The sequence below is a fragment of the Dermacentor albipictus genome, chromosome 2 (assembly GCF_038994185.2).
Source record: "Dermacentor albipictus isolate Rhodes 1998 colony chromosome 2, USDA_Dalb.pri_finalv2, whole genome shotgun sequence".
NCBI classification, from domain to species: Eukaryota; Metazoa; Arthropoda; class Arachnida; order Ixodida; family Ixodidae; genus Dermacentor; species Dermacentor albipictus.
In genome coordinates, this window is record NC_091822.1 from 195,331,035 (window position 1) to 195,352,405 (window position 21,371).

The following is a 21,371-nucleotide window of genomic DNA, read 5'->3' on the forward strand; positions in this document are numbered from 1 at the left end:
CTTCGCGAGAGCTAGGCCCCCGAATGCACAGCCTTCATCGATCGCCCCTTGGACGAGAAACGTCATTTTCAGCGGGGTCACGGCGCCGAAGACGCGATGTCTTGTTCGTTTACGTGCATAACGAGAGCTGTCGGAAGCCCATCGGCGACTCGAAAGAGATTGCGGTGACGCCGGGGGCGATGGCGGTGCTTGCATCGGCTCCGAGGATCGAGAAGGACGCGGACCTCGCGTTGACGCTGGCGAGAGCGCTTGGGGAAGTGTGTTGCGCGCCATGGCGAGTGCGTCGAAAAGCTGCTCTTCGCCGCAATGCACGCACCAAGTGCAGCGAAGCTTACGCGCAGTGTAACGGCAAATGATGTTTTCGAAGGTGCTAGTCGCTTTTTTTTCGGAAGATAGAATCAAGGATGAGAAAATTGGAATGCTGAGCTATAAAGCTAGCGCAGAGCTAAATATGAAGCTCGGTCTGTGCAGCGACAATGAGTATCAGCAGTCCCTGCTATGCACTGCGACATGTCATTTTTTTAGCACTTTGTTCATCATCCGTGCTAACAATGCGTTTTCTTTTTTTGCCCGCATATTTGTCGAATGGATGGGCCCGCTGTCTCGCCTTGATCTTCTGTTTAAAATTTTATCTAAGTTTACATATAATTTTTAGAAAAAGAAACAAGCATAAAAGCTTTCTGGTAATATTGATTTAAATATATATTTTTAAGTTCCTTGCCAAACTCAATTTGAGGAGATGACGGAAGGAAAAAAAATCGTGACTATGGAATGCGCGTGATTTCTTACCCAAGAACAGGAATGACCGAAGAATGCCTTTTGTTTTTCTTGTTATATATGCGATTACGAGAAGTGGCTTTCTGTTCTTGGTAGCGTTTATAGGACATACGATTCTACTGGACAGCTAAAGGACTGATGAAAATTGAGAAAATATTGTTGGCCAATCGATCAGCTAGACGCTTTTTTTATTTATTTACTTAATTAATTGCTCTCAATGCCATTGAGGCGTTACAGAGAGGTGTGGGAGTTCGAAATGTGTTCAATATGGCAGTATTTAATGAAGTGTGGTCAGGGTTGCTGGCGATGGAGGCAGAAAGCGTACTCCATTAATATGACGTATTCGGGATGTATTCGGGAAGTAGTACGTTTCTTTGGGAGAATGGCACTTTAACCTTTAAGTGATCGTTGACACGGGGTGAAACTTAGCATGGAGGAGAGAAAATGTGCTCAAGGCTGATGAAAGAGCACTTATGAAAAAAGACACAATTGGGAGGCTAGTTTTCGTCTGCAAGAAGGTTCAGGGAGGTCGAGAGAAGATTTTATTGCAGTGATACTGGAAGTACCAGGACAGATGGCGACAATGAACCGAGCTGAACGGTTTTGGAAGGCTTCATGTGAGGACACTAGTATAAAAGAGTGATGGTCGAAAATATTAGTGGTAGAGAGTTTTCATCTAACTAATGTTTTATAAAGAAGAGGTCTAAAGGAAACATGAGCTTAAAAAAATACAGCGCTAAAGAAAAGGAAGAATGCGGTTAATCACCAAGTTAATATACGTATTCCGTGACAGACTGTTACCGATATGGACACCAACGTGTTACCAGAAATCAGCAGAAGACAACTGAAAAGTGATAATGGAATAAAGAGGCATAGTATTGCGAGCAGCATTAAGAGGAATTCTCATTATTTTGCATTTTCCTACGTTCGATTGCATGCGCCAGAGGAATGATAAAAACTGAAAAAGAAGAAAGAAAATAAAGAAGTAGTACTCCCAAGATAAGACTGAAGTGGAGTACAATCAAGCGAATAAATTATTACGCAGCAGAGGACACAATCATCGGCCTTTGGCTTGATTGTTGAAGAAACGAAGCTGGGGAGGTCGTTAATGTAGTAAGAAATAATAAATGCCTGAGGACAGAGCCTTGTGGTATACCGGAAGCTACCGAAGCTACAGAACAGGTGTGTGAGCTATGGCAGTTGGTAGTTATATGCTGGGTCTTGTTGGATCAGAAACATTTAATCCATAGTTACAAATTAGGGTGAATCTTTAACATGCTTAATTTTGAAAGTGGGGACGATAAGAAGCGGCATCGAAAGCTATGTGCAAGTCAGGAAAAATGCAGTCGGTAACAGAAGCACGGTCAGTGTCTAAAGCAAGTCGTTAGTAAAGAGGAGTGATTAAGTTTCGCGAAAGTGGTGCTTTCTATAACCATGGTGACTGTTTGGAAAGAAGTTTTTCAGTTCCACAAAAGTGGTTATGTCCTACTACTTCTTCAGAAATTGTTTAAGTAAACAAAATATGTTTAAGAAGCTCACACGAGGTACCGGTGAAAGTGATTGGCCTGCAGTTTAATGGATTGGTTGATTCACCTGGCTTAGGGATAAATATCACTTTCCCCGCCATCCAATCGCAGGGCAATGTTGCACATTTCAATTACTGGGAAAAAAACTGAATAAAAGAAAGAAGGGACTTAACAATAGATAGTAGCCTGTTTTAGAAATTGAGGAGTAATTCCGTCACCGGCCGCGGGCTGAAATTTTTATGTGGTGTAGTACAAGATCAAAAAGTTGTAATTGGTTGATAATGACTGGGTCCATGGAAAGAGGACCAGAGTTGATTATATTTGATATATCAGTAGGTCGGTCAGCAAAAAGAAAAGAAAGAAAAAGAAACGCGGTTTTAAGCATGTTCTGTAAAGCTTAACAGCCCTTGTCACTCAGAATTACTGAACCGTAATCGTCACAACGTTTAATTATTTGCTATTTTTGTGCCATTAGCTTATGCTCCAGAACTTACGCGGGTTGTACTGTAGAAGAGAAATTAATGTATTGGTGAAAAGGCTGTGCTGTGGAATCGCTTTTCGTGTTCAAAGAGTACATGTGGTTATACCGAATTTTCAGTTGTGAAACAAGCCATAGGCATACTGAGTCAACACCTCACCTGAATTCTTACTGAAATTAAATGTTATGAAGTACGTTGAAGTTGCCCATTGCAGAATGAATAGAGAGAGCTGTTTATTTAAAACCAGATAGGTTTGCCGGCGCATTCACTTCTACATGCTACTCTGAAAAGCAGGGGGGGGGGGGGGAGGAGAGACTAGAAAGGCCCTAGAAAGAGTAGGGCAGAAGAAAGTGGGGAAAAAAGAGAAGAAAAAGGAGAGAAAAGGGTTTAAAAAGAAAACAAGAACAAACAAAACCAAAATAAGATAACACCACTTGGTATCTTCATTTCGTTTTTGAGTTCTACTTGTCCAAATGTATGTGTCGCCTTGACTTCACTGCTGGCTTTTTATACGATTTGCATAGCCCGAATAACAGCTCAGCTAGACTATTTAGATGAAGCCCTTTAATTGAAGGTAATCAAACAAGAAATCGAGAGCTTGACGTTGCATTGGTGGAGTGTGCCAGAGCCTTTATATGCGTCGTAGTGTCTAAGGGCCTTGACAGATTGTTGCCATATTTGTTCTGTATATGGCTCTTTCATCTAGTACAACGTGCCCATCTAATAGAATATGTCCGTTGGATTCCACGGAGCCACAGTTGTCGTAACAGGAGCTTGACCAATGCTCCAGAGGAGACTGTGCGTGCACGTCACGTTCTGTCGTATCTGATGGTAGACTACTTCTAATTTCCGGAGCAGTCTTTTTCAAAGCCTTGAGGGAAGATCGTGGTCAATATAATACAACAATTAATCGTGTCCGTGGGAGGAAGAACAGAGTTTCTTTCGCTCCTTGAGAAAATACCGCTCTGCCAGTGTCGACGTCGCAATTTCTGTGAAAAATATATTCCGTGTATTTCTGTGGTTGGCGGCCCTTACGAGCTGCCGCGTCCACTCTTCCATTGCCCGATATGCCGCAGCGCGATGGAAACCATTGAAAAGCTATGGGATGAATAGTTTTACATGCCAAGTGGAGTAAGTATGCGTTGTCTTTAAAAGCCAATTCAAGTTGGTGTGTCACATGTGCAGTTTTCGCAAAGCTGCCCTGGATTTGGTAACGATAGCCCAGTCCCACGGAAGATGCGGTAACAGTAGGTGTCTGATCTCTTTTATTCTCTCAAAATTCGGCTAATGACGGTGATGTTGTTATGTCAAGCTGACAAGAGAATATTTTTCCTGTGGAAGGCACGAACAAAGTGCAGGATGAGCTTTGAGGCACCGCATGATGAGGCACCAGCGAAGATATGTGTCGAGTTCGAGTATAATTCCGCCCTGATTTAACACAATGGTATTTATAGAATATTTGCTCCGTGTATAGAGTGGATCGATGTAGGTCTTGTCGTCTCTTTTACTTTATTCGACTGCACAGCTGCAACTGGTCTCCAAGAAAATAAATCGTTCAGCTAGGTTATGCGGATACGGCATTGTTAAAGCGCTGCTGTGGAGCCAGGCGTATACTTCTGTGTAATGGGGAAGGTGGAAGGGAGGGGTGCTGAATACGCGAAGAATTAAGATTCCTTGAGATTCTTGGAGCTTTCAGACGATTGGCTGCCAGATGAAAGACACGTTCTTTCAATTCATTCACTACAAGATGCACTCAACCAAAGTTACTATCGCTGAAGTATAAGTCTAAAATGTCGGTACGCTGGGCATTCTTTCCAAACGCAAGGCCAGCAGCTGCGCTGGCTATTCATGCGTTTTTACGATGGTGGTTCTCTTTTGCTTCTCGACACGTCCGTCCGTCCGCATGCAGTGAGGAAAAAAAAAACGCTTGTCGCCGGCGTCTTATTTTGGCAGAAGTCGTAGGCCACAGCAGCACCACAATGTGCGCCTAATTGTCAACTTCACCATGGGTCACACCGTAGAGCCTCCGCCAAAAATTACCGGAGGGAACTTAGTCGCTGCAATCCTTCAGCTGGCCACAGGAATGACGGGTGCAGTACAAGGATTTCTTCGTATTTTGTGTTCAGACGGTTTCCAAATTCTCGAGCCATCAATTTTTTCCTTTATACACACGAAGGCAACTCGTCTGTCGTAGCGAAGTGCTACCCCTGTCAAAGCCGTTTAATGCAAGGAGGGCGACGTTTAGGCAAATCCATGTGACATCACTGGCTAAAGCGCTATGCTTGCACATACCGTACGCACTAGCGCCAGACCCCCCCCCTAGTATCCTGTCGCTAGGCTAACCTCTTCAAGTAGTACACTACTTTCTCTCTCTCTTCCATCTAGTAAATTTTTGTGGGTAACTCTGTCGGCTGCGTGAAGTTGCTGGACGAAGCAGGCGAATGCCATGACGTTGTCGTCTTCAAACTAACTGCTGCGGTTTCGGCTGGTTGTGAAGGCTTTTGTTTCAGTGGCCATCCGCATTTTTCTGCAAATAGGTTCAAAGTCACATTATTTTTGGCGCACACGCAGTATACAGTAGGTTCTCCATCATTCGAGCTTGCACGGCGTGTCCACATCATACCGCAGACTGCATGGCGTGGACGGTAACTAAGAATATTCTTGCGTTAATCAGACGAGCACAAGATATCATACCTGCTGAACACACATACGTGAGGTATGGTCGTCTGTTGGCGCAGGAATCTTTTTTTATTTACTCTCATGCACCGCAGCCCGTTCTTGAATACCATGGACGCTTCTTGGTGGACGCGCACAGTCCGTTCTCTACCATATTGAAATAACCCATATGCCTTGTATAAGTCCCAAATCCAATAATCTCATACAATATACGGAACATACGCGGATTTCTATATTGGATCCCCGTACGTTCCTGCGGAATTATTGGATATAAAGGGATGCCTCAGTAGTTATGGCGTCAGCTGCTCAGCACGAGGTCGTGAGTTGGATTCCCGGCCGTGGCTGCCACATTCCGTGGGAGGCGGAATGCAAAAAAATAAAAAATAAAGCGTTTGTGTACTTAAATTTAAGTGCACGCTAAGTAACTCCGCAATGTCGAAATTGCTGCGGAGTCCGCCAGCTCGGCGTCCCCATAAATATGCAGTTTCTGCACGTTCCATCCCGTTAGATATATTTCTTCTTTATAATAAGGGTTATGGAGCATGCTGCATACGTTGTTTTTAGATACCGAACCCTTAATGTGCAGCATGCCTTCTTTCTCACTTGTTTTGCCGAGCCCTTAGCTGCGCAGCGAGCAGTTATCTGATTATGAGCTCAGTCGCGTCACTTTTTGTGTCAGTTAAGTAATTAGTTAATCGATTATTGTATGCACAGGCAGGCCCAGCCATAAATTTCACTCCCGTTGCATGGGCTTTGGACGCACGTGATTTCGGCGTCGCCTCGCGCCGGCGTGTCCATCTTACGCTAACGGGTGCGCCTGAAATGCACGCGGTGTGAGGGATCCGCTTCAATCGATAACCACTTGGAGCATATTTTCACAGCGAAGCTGTTAAGGGTTAGTTCCTTCAGGATTGTGTCCGTGTGTAGACAAAAAAATCCTGAAAATAGTGCAATGCCGGACAGACCCGTGGAGGATGTGAAGCAGGCGTTAAGCACTCCCCATACCTGCGCCCATCCCGAAGATCGTGCAATGCCGGGCCCACCCGCGGTGGAGGTGCAGTTCCCCAATAAGGGGCCCACATGCACAGCTTCGCTGGTAATTCTTCTTTACAGAGTGGAAGGGCACGGAGTTCTTACTGGCGATTACGACTTACCTTTCTGTAACACCGTGAACGTCCCTGATAGGCTTCATTGGAAAGTATTACCATCTTGCTCAGCAAACTGCCGAACTATACATATACCCAGGGACAAGAGCAGCATTCAAGGGTGCTAATAAAGGTGCTATCGAGATAAACAACACTGCCGACCTACGCTACCGGAGCACCCGGCATCGAGGTACGCCAAAAGCCACTGTAGTTCGCCAAAAGCAAACACGAAATAATGTTTCAGGTTAGCTCTGTTTACGGCCTGTTCGCATCACAATTGGCCTCTTCCGAAAAAGCTTGTGTTAACGTCGTTGTGGTGGCAAAGGATGTCGCGTGTATTCGTTCGAACGGTGCGACACAAACGGACATTTTTCTTTTGGTCGCACGGCGTTCCGTATGGCGCGCGATCTTCTGTGTCTGTTGAGAAGTGGGGAAATGTCAGAAAGCAAGGGGCGCCAATTCAATCGCATGTGTTTAGTCTTCGACCACTTCGAGCACGTACACCGCCTTTCGTCGGGTGAGGCTAGCATGTCCCTCGCGCAAGGGAGTTAAGGGCTAAACATAGATAGTCCGACGTAGCGTGAGCGCGCGCACACGTTACGTCACGTTGGCGAGAAGAGCAGCCTCTATAATTCGACCGATGGTTCCACGCGCTGGCGCAGCCAAATAACGTAACCGGACGCGGCCAATGCGTTCCAAGGCGTCGACCGACGCTCGCCCGCGCGCCGATAACGTCGAACAAACGCGTTTTTAGCGCAAACGCTGTTCGTATCTTCAGGAAACGGTTCGGCACGAGCAGCACTGCGTCGATTTCGTGTTCTCGAGATGCGTTCACAGTACCACGAACGATGCCATATGTATTGAGAAGGTGTCAAGTGGACGCGCGCTCATCCGGTAAGAGTGTTGTAATTCACGCGCAGCAGCGTTGTTGCTCGGTGGATTGCGCGTATACATGGGCTCAAGAGATAGATAGCAAAGAGAGGAAAGGCAGGGAGGTCAACCAGACGAGCGTCCGGTTTGCTACTCTACACCGGGGGAAGGGAAAGGGGGAACAGAAAGAGGAAAACGGGATAGAAGGAACACTGTGTGTGCACGCAGCAAAGCGCCTTAAAATCAGTCGAATCAAAGCAAGTGCTCCGCCGATACGTTAGGCTGCCGTCATTCTGCTGTCTGAAGCTAATCTTGGTGCTTCCACATAGCTGGTGATGCACGTTGAAGCCACCTTCCAGCACTTGAATTGCACTTCGTGCTGACGGAGTGTGCAGGTTATTCAAGAGTATTGGAAAAGTATTCATGGGAGACCGCAGGGGGCATCATAACCACTTGTCACTCTTCTTCGGGCAATTTGTCAGGAACCCGCGCTGTGCACTCTACAGCGGTGCGCAGCTGTATCACTTGACTTGGCTCCGGCTCCGGCTGTGGCATCAGCTGTGCCACCGACTGTGACATCGGCTGTGGCATCGGCTGCAGCTTCGGTTGTGACTTCCGCTATTGTTCTGGCTTTGGCTGTTGCTTTAGTAGTGTTGACCAAGTTGCATTGTTCTCCGCCATGACCTTGTCAGATTTAGATTGGATTACACCAGGCTTAGGTCGCGGCGTAGGAGGTGTTGTCGGATGGGACGCACTCTTCACATAGGCATCAGCGTTCTTTGGAGCCCGACGGCGTAGGGAGCGTCACTTTCTAACGGCTGGACCACCTTCCCGACGAGACGAGTGGTCTCTCGCCATCTGCTTCAAGATCGCCTTTTCTTTCTTCATTTTGGGGCAGTTCCTCGAGGAAGCATGATAGGACCTAAGGCAATTGGTGCATTTGGTGCAGAACCGTGGCTGCACAAGAGTTTGCAGCATGAGCAAACTCTCGTGTTCTTGCACACGGCGCTCACGTGTCCCAGCCTCATACAATTGCGGAATTGGAGTGGCCTTGGGATGAATGGTCGCGCAGGGTGCCTAAAGTGGTTCACCTTGGTGTGCGAAGGCAGAGTCTCGCCCTTGAAAATTGTTTTCATACAGCGGGATTTGCTGAGGTGATACACATGGGTTATGGCGACGCCATCAATGGCAGGCTTCACTAGAATCGGCAAGTCAACGCTGGAGATGGAGACGTCCACGTCGTAGATGACACCAGTAGTGGAACCATTGTCGAGGGGGATGTACGGGCGGAGCTTTATGTCACCAAGCTCTGTAACTTTAGTCGAATTTCTCAGCGCAGTCTCACGTGTGACGTCAAGAGCCAACACATTTCTTCGTGGGTTGACTGTAACGTCTGTGACCTGATTTGGCGCAACCGCTTGAATTGCACCGATACAGACTCTGTTGAGTCGCCTAAGGCTGTCGGTAGCTAGTTCTGGTACAAATAGAATCGTACTGACTGCGGTATTTCTAGTTGGTCCTACCGTTGGCGTGCTCGAAGACATGGATGCCCTGGGGGTGTGTCTTCGTTTCGCCTTGCGGCTCCGCACAAGCTCGAAGGCTTCATCGGAGAAGTCCTTACTGCTGAGCGAGTACGCACAGGTGTCATCGCCGTCGGCGTCGCTCTGGAGGCCGGTCCGCTTCCTAGACGTAGCCGCCGCTGAAGTCGCCATTCCAGTCAGAGGCACTGGGACGTCAACTTGCATACGCGCCACAAACCATGGCGGCTCTCCAAATATGTTCGCAGAAAATCAAGCGAAAACTGCTGAGCTAGAGAAATAGCGTCCTGGGTCGCAGACACTTCGTCTTCATCCGAATCAAAATTTCTAAATTTCTAAAGAGCGTCGCACCACACCTGTGTGTCCGAGACGGCAACTCTGTCTGCTTTTGGAGCCTTATATAAACATCAGCCCACAACCTTGCTCTTTTCTTTTCACGATGACAGCAATATTCCACTGTTTGGCTTTTCATGGATAGAGGCATTGGTGCCCGTCGTCGAATTCTCACTCGCTTCGTCGGACCTACACAGTCGTCCATGCAGGTCCAGCGCAGCAGCTCAGCTATCGCTCGGCAGCACGAACCCGACTAGTTACATGTATGAACTACGGAGCTTTCTGCATCGCTCGTTCACCAGCAGCGCCCGCTTCGCTGCTGACGCCTGCGCAGCCTTGCTATACCTTGCAATATCACGCCTCTCTTTGACATTGACCTGCCGCCTTACTGAGGCATTTCGGCGCAGTCGCGTTCACTGTATGTGCGACCATTGCTTGACGGCTCCTTTTACCCCGCTTCGACTGCAGAGTGTCGCTCGTCTGCTAGCTTACTGCGCGATGGCCTGCTAGGCGTCCTATCTCTTCAACCCCTGTCGGTGCTTGCCTCTTCAGACTATGCGTTGCATACCTGACGATTTTCAACACCCTCGTTGTCTTCGGACGTGCGCACACCACATCACGGCAGGTCCATGCGTCCATGTGACAACAGCTAGACGCCTGACACCCCACTCGGCAGCAAGACAGCAGACGCTTCTTGCGCCTTCGCCGCTTGTTCCTTCCTCAGCTTGTGCCTTTCCAGATAAAGGGGAAATGGTCAAGTTTGACGCGTCCACAGCTGCAACAACACTGTGCAGTGCACACGTTCGGGTTGCAGCTCCGTAACACACGTTACCCACCTCCTCGAATACCAGCCGCCAAGTACTCCCAACTATTCTGTTCGACAAGCGTAAGCATCGAAAGGCGACCGCGGCGAGATGTGTGAACAGTTTCTAGCCGGCCTCTTAGGAATAGTCTTCTGGGATGCACCGTGAGCGCCCACTCCGTCAAGAGACTCGTTCGTGGTCCCCGCATGCCCCTGTTGTGTGCGCCATGCGCAGACACGTGCCACGTGCCAGAAGTGCCACGGCACGGGAGACGCGTCGGTGCAGCTTCGTGGTATTCGGGGTCTTCCCAACCCTCGGGAGGTGGGGTGGCTGCACGCTCTCATCTTGGCGGCGCGGCATCAGCAGCAGCAGCAGCGGCGTCGGCACAGCCTCTGTGCCTGAAGCTGGCTGCTCGCGTTGCGGCAGCAAGAGCAAAAGCAGTGATGACGACGCCGGGCGCGTGGGGAGCACGGGCGGGCATCGATCGTCGCAAGCAAGAGCACACGCACACGGTGTGCTTGTTTTTGAGAGGCGCCCTCGCGAAAGGGTGACTCCGTGCGCGCCGGGGGAACCCCTTCGATTTGGGGAGAGGGAGCATGCAAATGGGTCTCGCAGCAAAACACGCACAAGGCACAAACAACGCGCGCCCGCCCGCGCACACAAAGGGGCAAAATGAGGGGCGCGTGGTTGCGTCATCGGCGCCGCGCGGGGCGGCGTTCCCTTGGAACCTGGCATCGGCGCTTCTGCCGAGCGGCCAGTGCAGCGAGAGCAGCAGCAGCCGGCAGCGGGATCAGCCGTGTAGCGACGCGCGCCGTTTGACCGGTCGGCGACCGCACTGGCCACGTGCGGGTTCGTGGAGTCGCCGGCATGCCTGGGCGCGTCCCAGGCTCCGGGGTCGGCGTGCGCGACGCCCGTCATCTCGCTGCAGAAGCTCAAGTCGTTCCTGTCGGGACAGAAGGGCTGGCCACAGATCCAGGCCGAGTCCCACACCCATCGCTCCCATGGTGAGATGTCGCCGCCGAGTTAGAGCCCGGGCCCGTTCACCTCGTCGCCTTTGGCCCCGTTTTCGTCCAGTCGGAGTCCATAACTTCGGGCGTCCAAGACGCTTGTCGTGCAAGCTAGGCTTCACGTCGCGCTACCCAAGAGGCAGCGGGCCGCACTCATGTTCACGCGATCGAGACTGGTGCTGACGCTCCAGGCCACGCTGCCAGTGGCCATGCGTGGAATTCTTACTAACGGCACATGTGCCTTGCAGTACCTAGGCGGCGACGGAGGGGTCCATCCTGCTTACTATGACGCTTTTGAATTCTCTGGGAACGCCGAGGTCATCTTATATGCCACCGGGAGAACTTTTTTGAAGCTCGCAGAAGAAAAAGACAAGCTATCGGGCGTAGGCGAACTTATGACGGGCGCGCGGACTCTGACCGCTCCACATCAGGTCAGGTCTTCGCGTGTTTGAGAGATCGCTACGTTCCGTCCGTTGCTCCTGCGGTGAACTCGAGGCAGTCGTCAGTAGCCTGGCTACATGCGCGCGGTAATCCACCGAATCTCTAACAAAGAATGTGGTGAAGTAGCGCTGTTAACTTTAAGAGCGGTTCTAAAATTGCTTCAAAAGAGCCAATGTGCTTGCGGTCTCAGTTCTACGGATACTATAGCACTTGTAATGAGTGACGGACGACGTTGGTGGAGCTCCTGGGGAAAGCCTATGGATTAGCTGAACGGTATCTTCTTGTGCCTTTAGCCTAGTATGTTGACATGGGCGATTGTGATTGCCTCCAACTTGTGGGAGAATGTTTAGCACTAAACTGGCGAACTGTTTTCATTAGTTCTTTGCTGAAGAGCGACGACCTGAGCCTACGGTGACTGCCAACTTGTTCTGGATTCGGGCTGGCTCGCAGCGTCGTCCTGCAGGGCTGACCTGCGCTTACCAGCGCCCTGTTTGACCTTCGCAGGCCCGAGCTTGGAGGAAGGCGACCTGCTGCCCATGTACGGCGGTGGCGGCCGGCCGTCGAGCAGCGGCTCGTCGTCTTCGGCCGGCACGCCCAGTCCCATGCTGGCCGCGCCGCAGCCGCTCAAGGCGGCCAACGGCGCGGCCACTGCCACCACTGCACCGCATGGCCACCCGACGCAGCCCAGGAAGTACCAGTGCAAGATGTGCCCACAGGTACGTGCCCGTGACGCGCCTTCCCGTCCGCTCGCCGCTGCGTAGAGCGCTGGAGAAGCCCGTGTGCACGGGCCATGCCTGCTGGCCGCTGCATGCTTGGGTCGAGACAGCGCGACGAGCTGCATTCGCGGCCACGCGGACTGCGCGTGTTGTTTTTCGCAAATAGCAACGCTTAATCAGCGCCTTCGTTTTGGGAAAATGCCCTTGGCGTGCTGTACACAACAGTGAGCAGGTCCTTACTAGGTAGGAATTCGCACAGTTTATAACACAGGAGGTCGCGAAGAAGTTGGCCTTGACTGGTCCACACTATCGAGCTTGTTATATAGCCTGTTATGGGTGGAAGGGCGAGGGTTAAGAAAAACGCTTCTGACTGGCGATGGTGGGGACAGGGAGGGATAGATGTGGTCCTCAAAGACGCCTGCCAAGGCACGTGCTGCGCAAGGCGTTGCTCATACCCGAGTCGTAGCGGACGCTTTGTCTCGACGAACGGCGATTGTCGAGTATGCATGGATCGAAAGCGGTGCCGAATCAAGGAAACTGTGGCAGCTTAACACACTGGTTAGAAGTTAGTTCATGGGAATACGGTTAAGACGCGGGCGCACCGAAAGTTATTATTTTTTTTATTCAATTATTTGAGAGGCGCACGGGAGGGCTTCAAGTCGGACTGGTTGCCGAGTTCAGGAGGCTGCTTTCGGGCAGTGTCGGAGTTGCTGGGTAGCTTGCTCAGTTCGCTTCCCTGCGTATACGCACGCACACTTCCTCAATTTCGCGGGATGTTTGTGCGGAAGATTCAGGGCTATCAGCTTTTATTTCGCCGGAATAAATGCGAAACGCAAGAATGTCCCATAGCCGCCCCACGGACTTGCATGAGATTTTTTTTTCATCTAAAAAAACGAGTAAGATAACAGTGCATGTTAGGTGCAAACATTTGTTAAGGCAATTGTGCTTAAAAAGTTCATAAAAAAGTTTCTTGAAAAGTTTCTTAAAAAGTAATGTCATATAAATCCTTATTTTTTACTGTGATGCTCACTGTGCTTAAGCCCACCGTTTTATATATAAAAGCGAAGCAAGCGGTGAAACGAAGGAATGAATTCTGGGGTTTTACGTGCCAGAACCACGATTTCAAAATGAGGCACGCCGTAGTGGGAGACTCCAGATTAATTTTGACCCCCAGGCGACCTTTTTAATGTGCCCGCAATTCACGGAACACGGGCGTTTATTGCATTTCGCCTTCATCGAAATGCGGCCGCCGCTGCCGAAATTTGATCCCGCGATCTCGTGCTTAACAAAGCGCAACATCATATCCGCTAAGCCACCGCGTCGCAGGAAGCAAGTGGTCTAAATGCTCCTTATTCCTCCTGTTTGAACGCAGAAATGTTCCAATGCCAGTTCAGGCAAGCGCTGAACCAATTTGAATGAAATTTGCTGCACTTAAAAGAGAGCGTGAATTTTTAGCAACTCTTGGAAGCAGACATTTGCGTCTTCAAACGTTTTACTGATATTGGAGAAAACAAAGAAATTGAACGGAAATTAGCCATTGAATTTAACTATACTTGCACGACGTTAAAAATGTCGCTACTCTATAAGTAGTATCACCTATCGAACGTTTAAATAAGTAATATTGTTTCATATAATATGTAGTTCATGTAAAACCGTTGTTTCTACTGCATGATTTTTTTGAGGTCATATTGACAAATTTCTGGCATTATATAAAGTTGCTTGTAACAAATTAAATTTAGCAACTTTAGAAGCTCTAGCGAAGATAGCTTATGGAATTATGATAAGGGATTTTTTATTTTCTTTATTTAGGTGTCACATGCGGGGCTCTACGCCTAATACACTAATTTCCGAAATGTTTCTTTTTTATTTCTTAAGGAATGACAGCCGGAATAATAACAATTGCTTCTAGCAGCCACTATAATTTTACTTTTTTTTTAATGCAACCCATTTCATTCTGACTTGGTTCAAATTGAGCATGTGCTTGCCTAAGGATAGAATTTCTGCCTTTGATGGGATATCTAAATCTGAAAGGCAAAAGCTAAATCTTGGCCAGGTTGACTGTCAATCTTTTCTTACATGAGCATTGTATTAGCGCGAGAAACAACAGACACGGACAGAGAGAGACAGGACAAGTGCTGTCTGACAACAACAACGAAATATTATTGTCCACTTCACCGGAGTTTCTTTATGCATTCTGTCGTGCTTGCCATGTCATCTAGCAGTTATTTTTGGGTAAGATCAAAGTGTAGTATTACCGAAACATTAGAAGCTTATATCGGACGTTTTGGCGCGTAAAACCACAGAATTAATTTTTTTTTTCATCTGAGACGTTAGAAACATATGGCCACCGTAACAAACGTGTTTGCACGTTTTTTCGCAATGCTTGCGGCCTGCAGTCATGCGATGCCGCACGTCTAACGTGCGTCTAATGTGCGTGAAGTTCTGTGTGGAGCCACTACATGTCCAGGCAGGCCGAATTGATGAACGGCAGGGTAGGATGAAAACTAAAGTTAAGCGGATTAGGAAAACCGTAAAATAGTATAAACGAAATGGAACGAAAGACAGCTGCCGCAAGTCGAGTGACCTGCTTGATATCGTTTTAACAGTGTCCTTCTGGCGTCAGAAATGCTTTTCATGCCACCATGCTGCGCGGGAAAAGTAAGTTTATGGACGACGTCACAGTCGCGTTTACAAAGCATTACCTTGCAAGAAGACAGTTTGTTTTATTTATTTTTATGTTTTGTCGACAGTTCTGTTTACTTTCCGAGGCAGCGTTTTTGTGCCCTCCACGAAGGAGAGCCACGAGACGTATATAACGGCCGCCATGTTTAAACGCTGAGAACAGACATACATCGCAGTTACTAATGAGGTTAGTTTGGCTGAGAGCAGCGATGCATGAGAAACTCGGCCGCGGTCGCCACTCTGCCGAGTGGCACTGCGTATATTATCGCTATTACGGCCGCATCATTGGTCTATCCTGTATCTCTCGCACTTTTCCATTGGCGACGCTCCCATCAACTCTAGCGTATAGAGAACCTGTAATACGCGACTCCGACCACGCATGGGCTCGCCGCTGTCGCGTGACGGGGCACGCTACGCTGCGCAAGAACAAGATGATCAAGGCGAAACAGCTGTAGGTTATCCGATTACACGGGAGAGGGCGCGACTCTCGGCTATGGGCGTCAGCTTAATCCTGTAAATATCGCGGAAAGACTACAAATATCGCAGAAGCACCCCTCTTTTTTGTCGGCTGATGAATGGCGAGGCGACCGTCTCTGTACCGTTGCTTCAGCTAAAGGGTTATTTTCGAATCGAGTCTACGAATGCAATCCCGCATCGTGCAGGAACTACAGTAAGGCTCTGTAATTACAGCTGTTTTGACTTCACTTGCTGAAGTCAGCACGCCGGTCACTGCGGAAGCCAGGCCGACTGATCAAGGGCTCCTGGATATCGAATCGAGTCGTTCAATGCACTTACAAGAAAAAGGATTATCCTCAAAAGTAAAGCCAATGGCAAGCTTTACGTGGTGCTTTTGAATTTGCTCTGCATAACTGAAGAAAAAAAGACGGGCTGCTATAAGTGAGACACCTTGAATAGTTTTCGTTAGTGAAACTCCATATTCTGATTGAGCTATACACCACGCATAAAGACGTCAGGTTGATTGTCGCATGTGTAAGTTACTACACGACTGTCGTTTGGTCATTTCAAGAGATGACTTGCCAGCTGACCTTAAGTGATAACCATTAGCGCGACATGCTGCGGACACACACACACACACACACAAACACACACACACACACACACACACACACACACACACACACACACACACACACACACACACACACACACACACACACACACACACACACACACACACACACACACGCACACACACACACACACACACACAAAAAGACGAGTGTAACAGAATAGCTACCCTACTTTTTTTGTAAGCGTGGCAATGAGGGTGAGTTTAGTTCTGTGCGCCTTTAGCCTCTACTGTTTTATCGTCAGAATACTATCGACCGCCATTTTTTTCTGTGTGCGTACTGCGTGCTGAAGCTTCCACATTCGGTAATGCGCACATGCTTTTAAATAACCATTATTACTTGATGGTTGCCGTGGAACAGGCTGAAGGGGAGTCGTTCAAAGAGGGACCAGAACAGATCGAAGAAGTGTGATCACAGCGGTGACCAAAGAGCTAACCTAATCTAACCGAAACGGCTTCGATATCTGCGATGGCAAACAGGTTGGGGGTAGGGCTCATAATGCACCTTTGCTCTCGTTTATTCTAGAAAATTCATGAACGAACACTTTTTTCCACTCTAACAACACAAAATAAAACTTGATGAAGACAAGTAAAGCCGATAAAATTATTTATTGTGAGGGTTGTGCTCGCACTTGACTAATATTTTTCCAATGATGTGCTGTTTGGGACCTAATCCCGATATTGAGAAAGCGTAATGCGCATTCTTGCATATCCTCCTGGGACACAAGTACAGCTCAATCGCATACTCGCTTATCAAGTCAGTTTTCAATGCCTACTGGTATGTTACGAACGTGAAAAGACAATTTTTTATTTGAAAATGTCAGAGTAGAAGCGGAAAACAACAGCTCCGTGTACGTGGACAAGGTAGCCGTCTTCTCTTATTACCATAAAAACCGGGTTTCTTGCTAAAGATAGAGCTGAGGGTGCAACATCATGTGATGTGTTAACATGTTGATGCTGAATCCTTGATTTTCATGTCATATAACAGTATTCGAAATAAATTTCACCAGTGCTGTTCGTCGTATCTGACCGCAAAAATGTCTCTGTGAAATTAGTGTTGACATTCTGAAAAAAAAAAAAATCAAGGCCATTACGCCATGCGAAGGTGAATGACCAGTGGAGCTGTAAACAACGTTGTAAGAAATCTTGTGGTAAATACTTCATTGCATCACTGACGGTCTCAATGGCTTTGTGATCGTTATGATATACACTGATCGGCATGCTTGCAACTGCAAACACATTCTTTGATAATGTCAAATTGATTCACGTACGCCGCTGGGTGGTCGGTTGAGCCAGATCGGCATGGCATCGCAAGCGACATGTCTGCGACACGAAACGCTTAAACCACTCCCTTTTTGGTCCTGACACATCCACATTGAAATCACCGGCAACGACCACAGGGGTAATGTCATCGCAACTAACCCACACAAAGGGAGGCTTACGGAACCTTAGGGGGCTATGAGCCATTGCATTTTTTGCTTGCCTACGGGAGTATGAGTGCTTACGGGGGTATGAACCATTGACGATGATAGCTTTTGTGCGCGGACACGAAAATGCTATGGTAGCCTAGCCATATACAGCCCCGCTGTAGAACTAACCGCTTCCATTCACTTCGGCATGTATTTCAGGTCATATCCGGGATGAGCCTATTTTGCATATTCGCCTACGAGTAAATTTTGATGCTCGCCGCGGTAGCCCTGTGGCGGAATGCAATAACCGCTCGTTTACCGTGCATTTGGTGCACGTTACCCCAGGTGGTGGAAATTAATCCGGAGTCTCCACTGCGGCGTGCTTCTCAATCATATCGTGGTTTTGACAAGTACATTCAAAACCCCAGAATTTCACTTTCTTTTAAATAAAATTTCTTTACAAGAACTGAAAGTGATGTGCAATATAATGTGCGAGGGGTCTCAGGAGAATGTATTGGAGTTACGTCTTTCACAAAAGACGCAAAGGCGCACCGGCTCGTCTAAGAAGCGAAACGTAAGCGAGTACTCCTTCTGCCAGGGAGAGTCACACGCTTCACGTGTGGCAACTACCCTTCGTACCCACTGTAGTGGTCCTCTTGGTCGCGTTGAGTATATGCGGAGCTGCAGAAAGCGTTCAGCTAGCGCAACTGCTCGTTTCTCGTGACAGGCGTGTTGTTTCCGACGGCGCTTAATTGGCTTCGAGGCCGCGCCAGCATATACTGCGCGCTGCGCTGCAGCAGCCCCAAACGGCTCTGCAAAAAACGTTTATGCATTTGCGGGCGGCATTTTCAGTTGATTCGGGCAGCAGCAGCATAGCGTCTACTCGCTATTACAGCAACTATACCTGCATCCTTTCGGTACGGGCGGTGCGCCTGGCATCAAGGAAGGCTGTGCTTACAGAAAGTGTCGCAAGGGAATTAAGAGCTCCTTGATCGCTACCATTGCTGACGAATAAAAGAAGGCCAGTGCTTGACAACTTTACAACCTTACCAGATTTCTTGCGATAGGTGGTATTCGTACAGTAAAAATAGGTGCGTTACACATTTGTTAAATGAGGCGTACGGTGATCAAGAGAAGGCGACATACATATTGCGCAATCCAAATGTAAAACGAAGCTTGCTTACATACTTGGTATCGCTCGGCCTTATGCGTTTGGAAAACAGGTGCAAACTTTTCATTCTAGGAAGATTCATTTATTGATGTTTTAAACAACAACGGGAAAAAAATATGAAGGGGAGAAACATATGTGAATAGCGTGCTGTGGGCACAAAGCATATGCATTTTGCACGAGAGGAATGCTCGTTAAGAAAAACAAGACAGTGGCGATTTAGTGGTAAATACAAGAGAAATGTCTTAGCATTACGTCGCACCTGTTTGATCTCCCAGATCCATAATTTTAACCGCGTTCACCGCATTGCAAAGTGCTGTTCAGGAGATCACTATATATATACACACACGCTCTTTTAAGCTCTCCCGTCTCCTGTCTACCTCTACAACGTGACCGGCTCCCCGCACTTCACACACATAGTCTTTTCTTTTTCTCAATTTGACACTCCCAATGCTAACGCATTACAAAAATGGTTATTTAGTACTTAATTTCTACGCAGTTGCTTATAAACCCTCGGAATTGGTGAGGCTACACCTTTCAACGCTGAACAACTTTGGTAGCGCAATAGATAACGAGCCGTAAAAAGAAAAAAAAAAAACGAGGTTTGAGCAGTTTGAAATTCTCCCGTCGTCTGCTAGCGCGCGTCGTCTGCTGCCACGCGCGCGCGGTTCGAGAGTTTTATAGATGCACACTCTCGTTACCAGGGGGTGGGGGCGCTGGCGAATTTTTTTTCGAGCCAGCCCTCTTTGTTCGAGCGGAGGAAGGAGGGCGGTGGACGCGTCGGAAAAAAAAATGGCTTTCGTCGAACGACTGCGAGAAGAAATTTTCGTTTGTCACCACCGTCCCCGCGTCCGCTTTGAGTATACTGTGAAAATGACACTGTGAACGGAGGCAGCTGCGAGCCGGAAGCAACGTGTGGCTATGCGAAGGTTGACGAGAGAGTTTGCACGCTCAACGGTGCTGCGGGCTCGGCCGGCCTGAAGGTGAGCCTGCATTGCGGCCGCCATGTTAGTTGTTGTGACTGGCGAGGGAGAAAAGAAAGCGAGAGGGGAGGATCACTTGGCGCGAAAGAAGAGGGAAAGCGGTTCACTGCTCTCAGCGCTCTTCCGTGCGCCACCGGCGTAGCTGTCGTTCGGCCTTTGCTGAGCGGTTGCTGCTTGCGCCGTCGGCGTGTGGTAGTTATGTGGCGCTTGCGGCGATCAGTTCACCAGCGCTCAATCGTCGTCGTCATCGTGTCGGCGGCTTGGCGTCGCTTAGCGTGCTTGCGCTTTCTCTGTGCTGGGACGCGTCGTGCCAAGCTTCCGCAGATGGTGGCAGTTGCAGCGTTTCCTTCTCGCTACATGGAAACCGGCAGATTGAGAGAGCGGCGTGTCACGTAACGCACATCTGTGTCTACGATCCGCATTCTTTCGTTTGAAAGCCGCTCGAAATTTGCCGTTCAGTCGGAATGATGCATGTGCGTGCCGATATCCGTGCAACGCGAGAACCAGATTTTATTATGCATTCTGCGGTGCCACGTCTCCGCGGTATTAAGATGAAACGCGAAACCCTCAGATTTCCGGGATTTCGCAGGCACGTCCATGCTGCTAATGCGCCTGTAGACTGCATTCGAGTTCCCTTTTGAAACCCCATGCTGCAGCACAGTGTGGTTGATTTCGAATAAACAAAGCGTACGATTCGAAGCTCACGGCGTACTTAAGCGTTGGAAATATGAAATCCGCAATGTTAACTGATAATGGCCTATTTTTGCCTCTCGTTGGAAAGCGAGCGTAGTCCGAACGCACGTGGGTAAATATAATTTATCTGCTTAGTCTAAATCGAATCTGGAGGTGTCAGTGTTTGCCAAGCATCGGATGTTCATTAGGTTTTCGCAGCGGTTCTTTTGCTGTTAAATAAAGCCTGAATACATTGCTGTGTGTTGCATACAAAATACACTCAGTCGCTCACTCCATGCTTGATGAAATAGCTGTGCAGGTATGAACTGTGGTGAAAGTTATATCCATGTTCATATAAGGAATTAAAATGCAGGGAATTTTGTTGGCTGCTCGGATAAAGAATAGCAGCTGCACTGATACTGTGACGCTTGCTCAAGGAACTGCATTGATTATTTCTTGCCATTTGGCTGGATTTATTCGTCAATTTATTGCGGTTTTCGGTGTCGTTTAATGTGGATCTACGATCTGCATATATCGATCTGCAAATATCGATAAAGAATCAAGGAGGCTCTGCAATTACATTGGAACGACTTGGAAAACACAGAATACTTGGTAAAAGCTGACCACTTGCTCTGCACTTGAATATTAACTTTATGACGGCCATGTCTACTACTTGTATGTTTTTTAGATGAGCTAGGTAAAGCTTAAATGTGCAGCACGCCTTCCAGGCATGAGTAATGCGCTGGACTTGGACCATATGGATCGCACTTCAACGGAACTTTCATTTCATTTTATTACCTTAAAGACTCGCGAAGGGTGTTACATAATGGGTGGGAATAAACATTCAGACGACCTATAGTGTTCAATACAATGAAAAGCGATTTGTAACAATTTCCGCGAAAGTGGATGAGGACGTAATGGCAGCGATGTCGTTGGATATGTCATTCCAGTCTGCTGCAACACGAGTAAAAAAGGATGAGGCGGTAAAAGTGACAGTGCGGGAACGTGGCCGGGAAACTTGGAAGTGGGTGACGCGTGCGGTGAGATATGCGGGCT

The 21,371-nt window shown here is 48.3% G+C and overlaps 1 protein-coding gene across 3 annotated transcripts in view; it reads left to right on the plus strand.

Annotated features, from left to right (window-relative positions):
- The window catches only part of LOC135898548 (zinc finger protein rotund-like), a 145,887-nt gene that overhangs the window by 51,273 nt on the left and 73,243 nt on the right, over positions 1-21,371 (plus strand). For all 3 annotated transcript variants that reach the window (XM_070534598.1, XM_070534597.1, XM_065427560.1), the window contains one exon: positions 12,100-12,311. In XM_070534598.1, the coding sequence (XP_070390699.1) occupies positions 12,100-12,311 (212 nt within the window). The remainder of the gene's footprint in view (positions 1-12,099; positions 12,312-21,371) is intronic.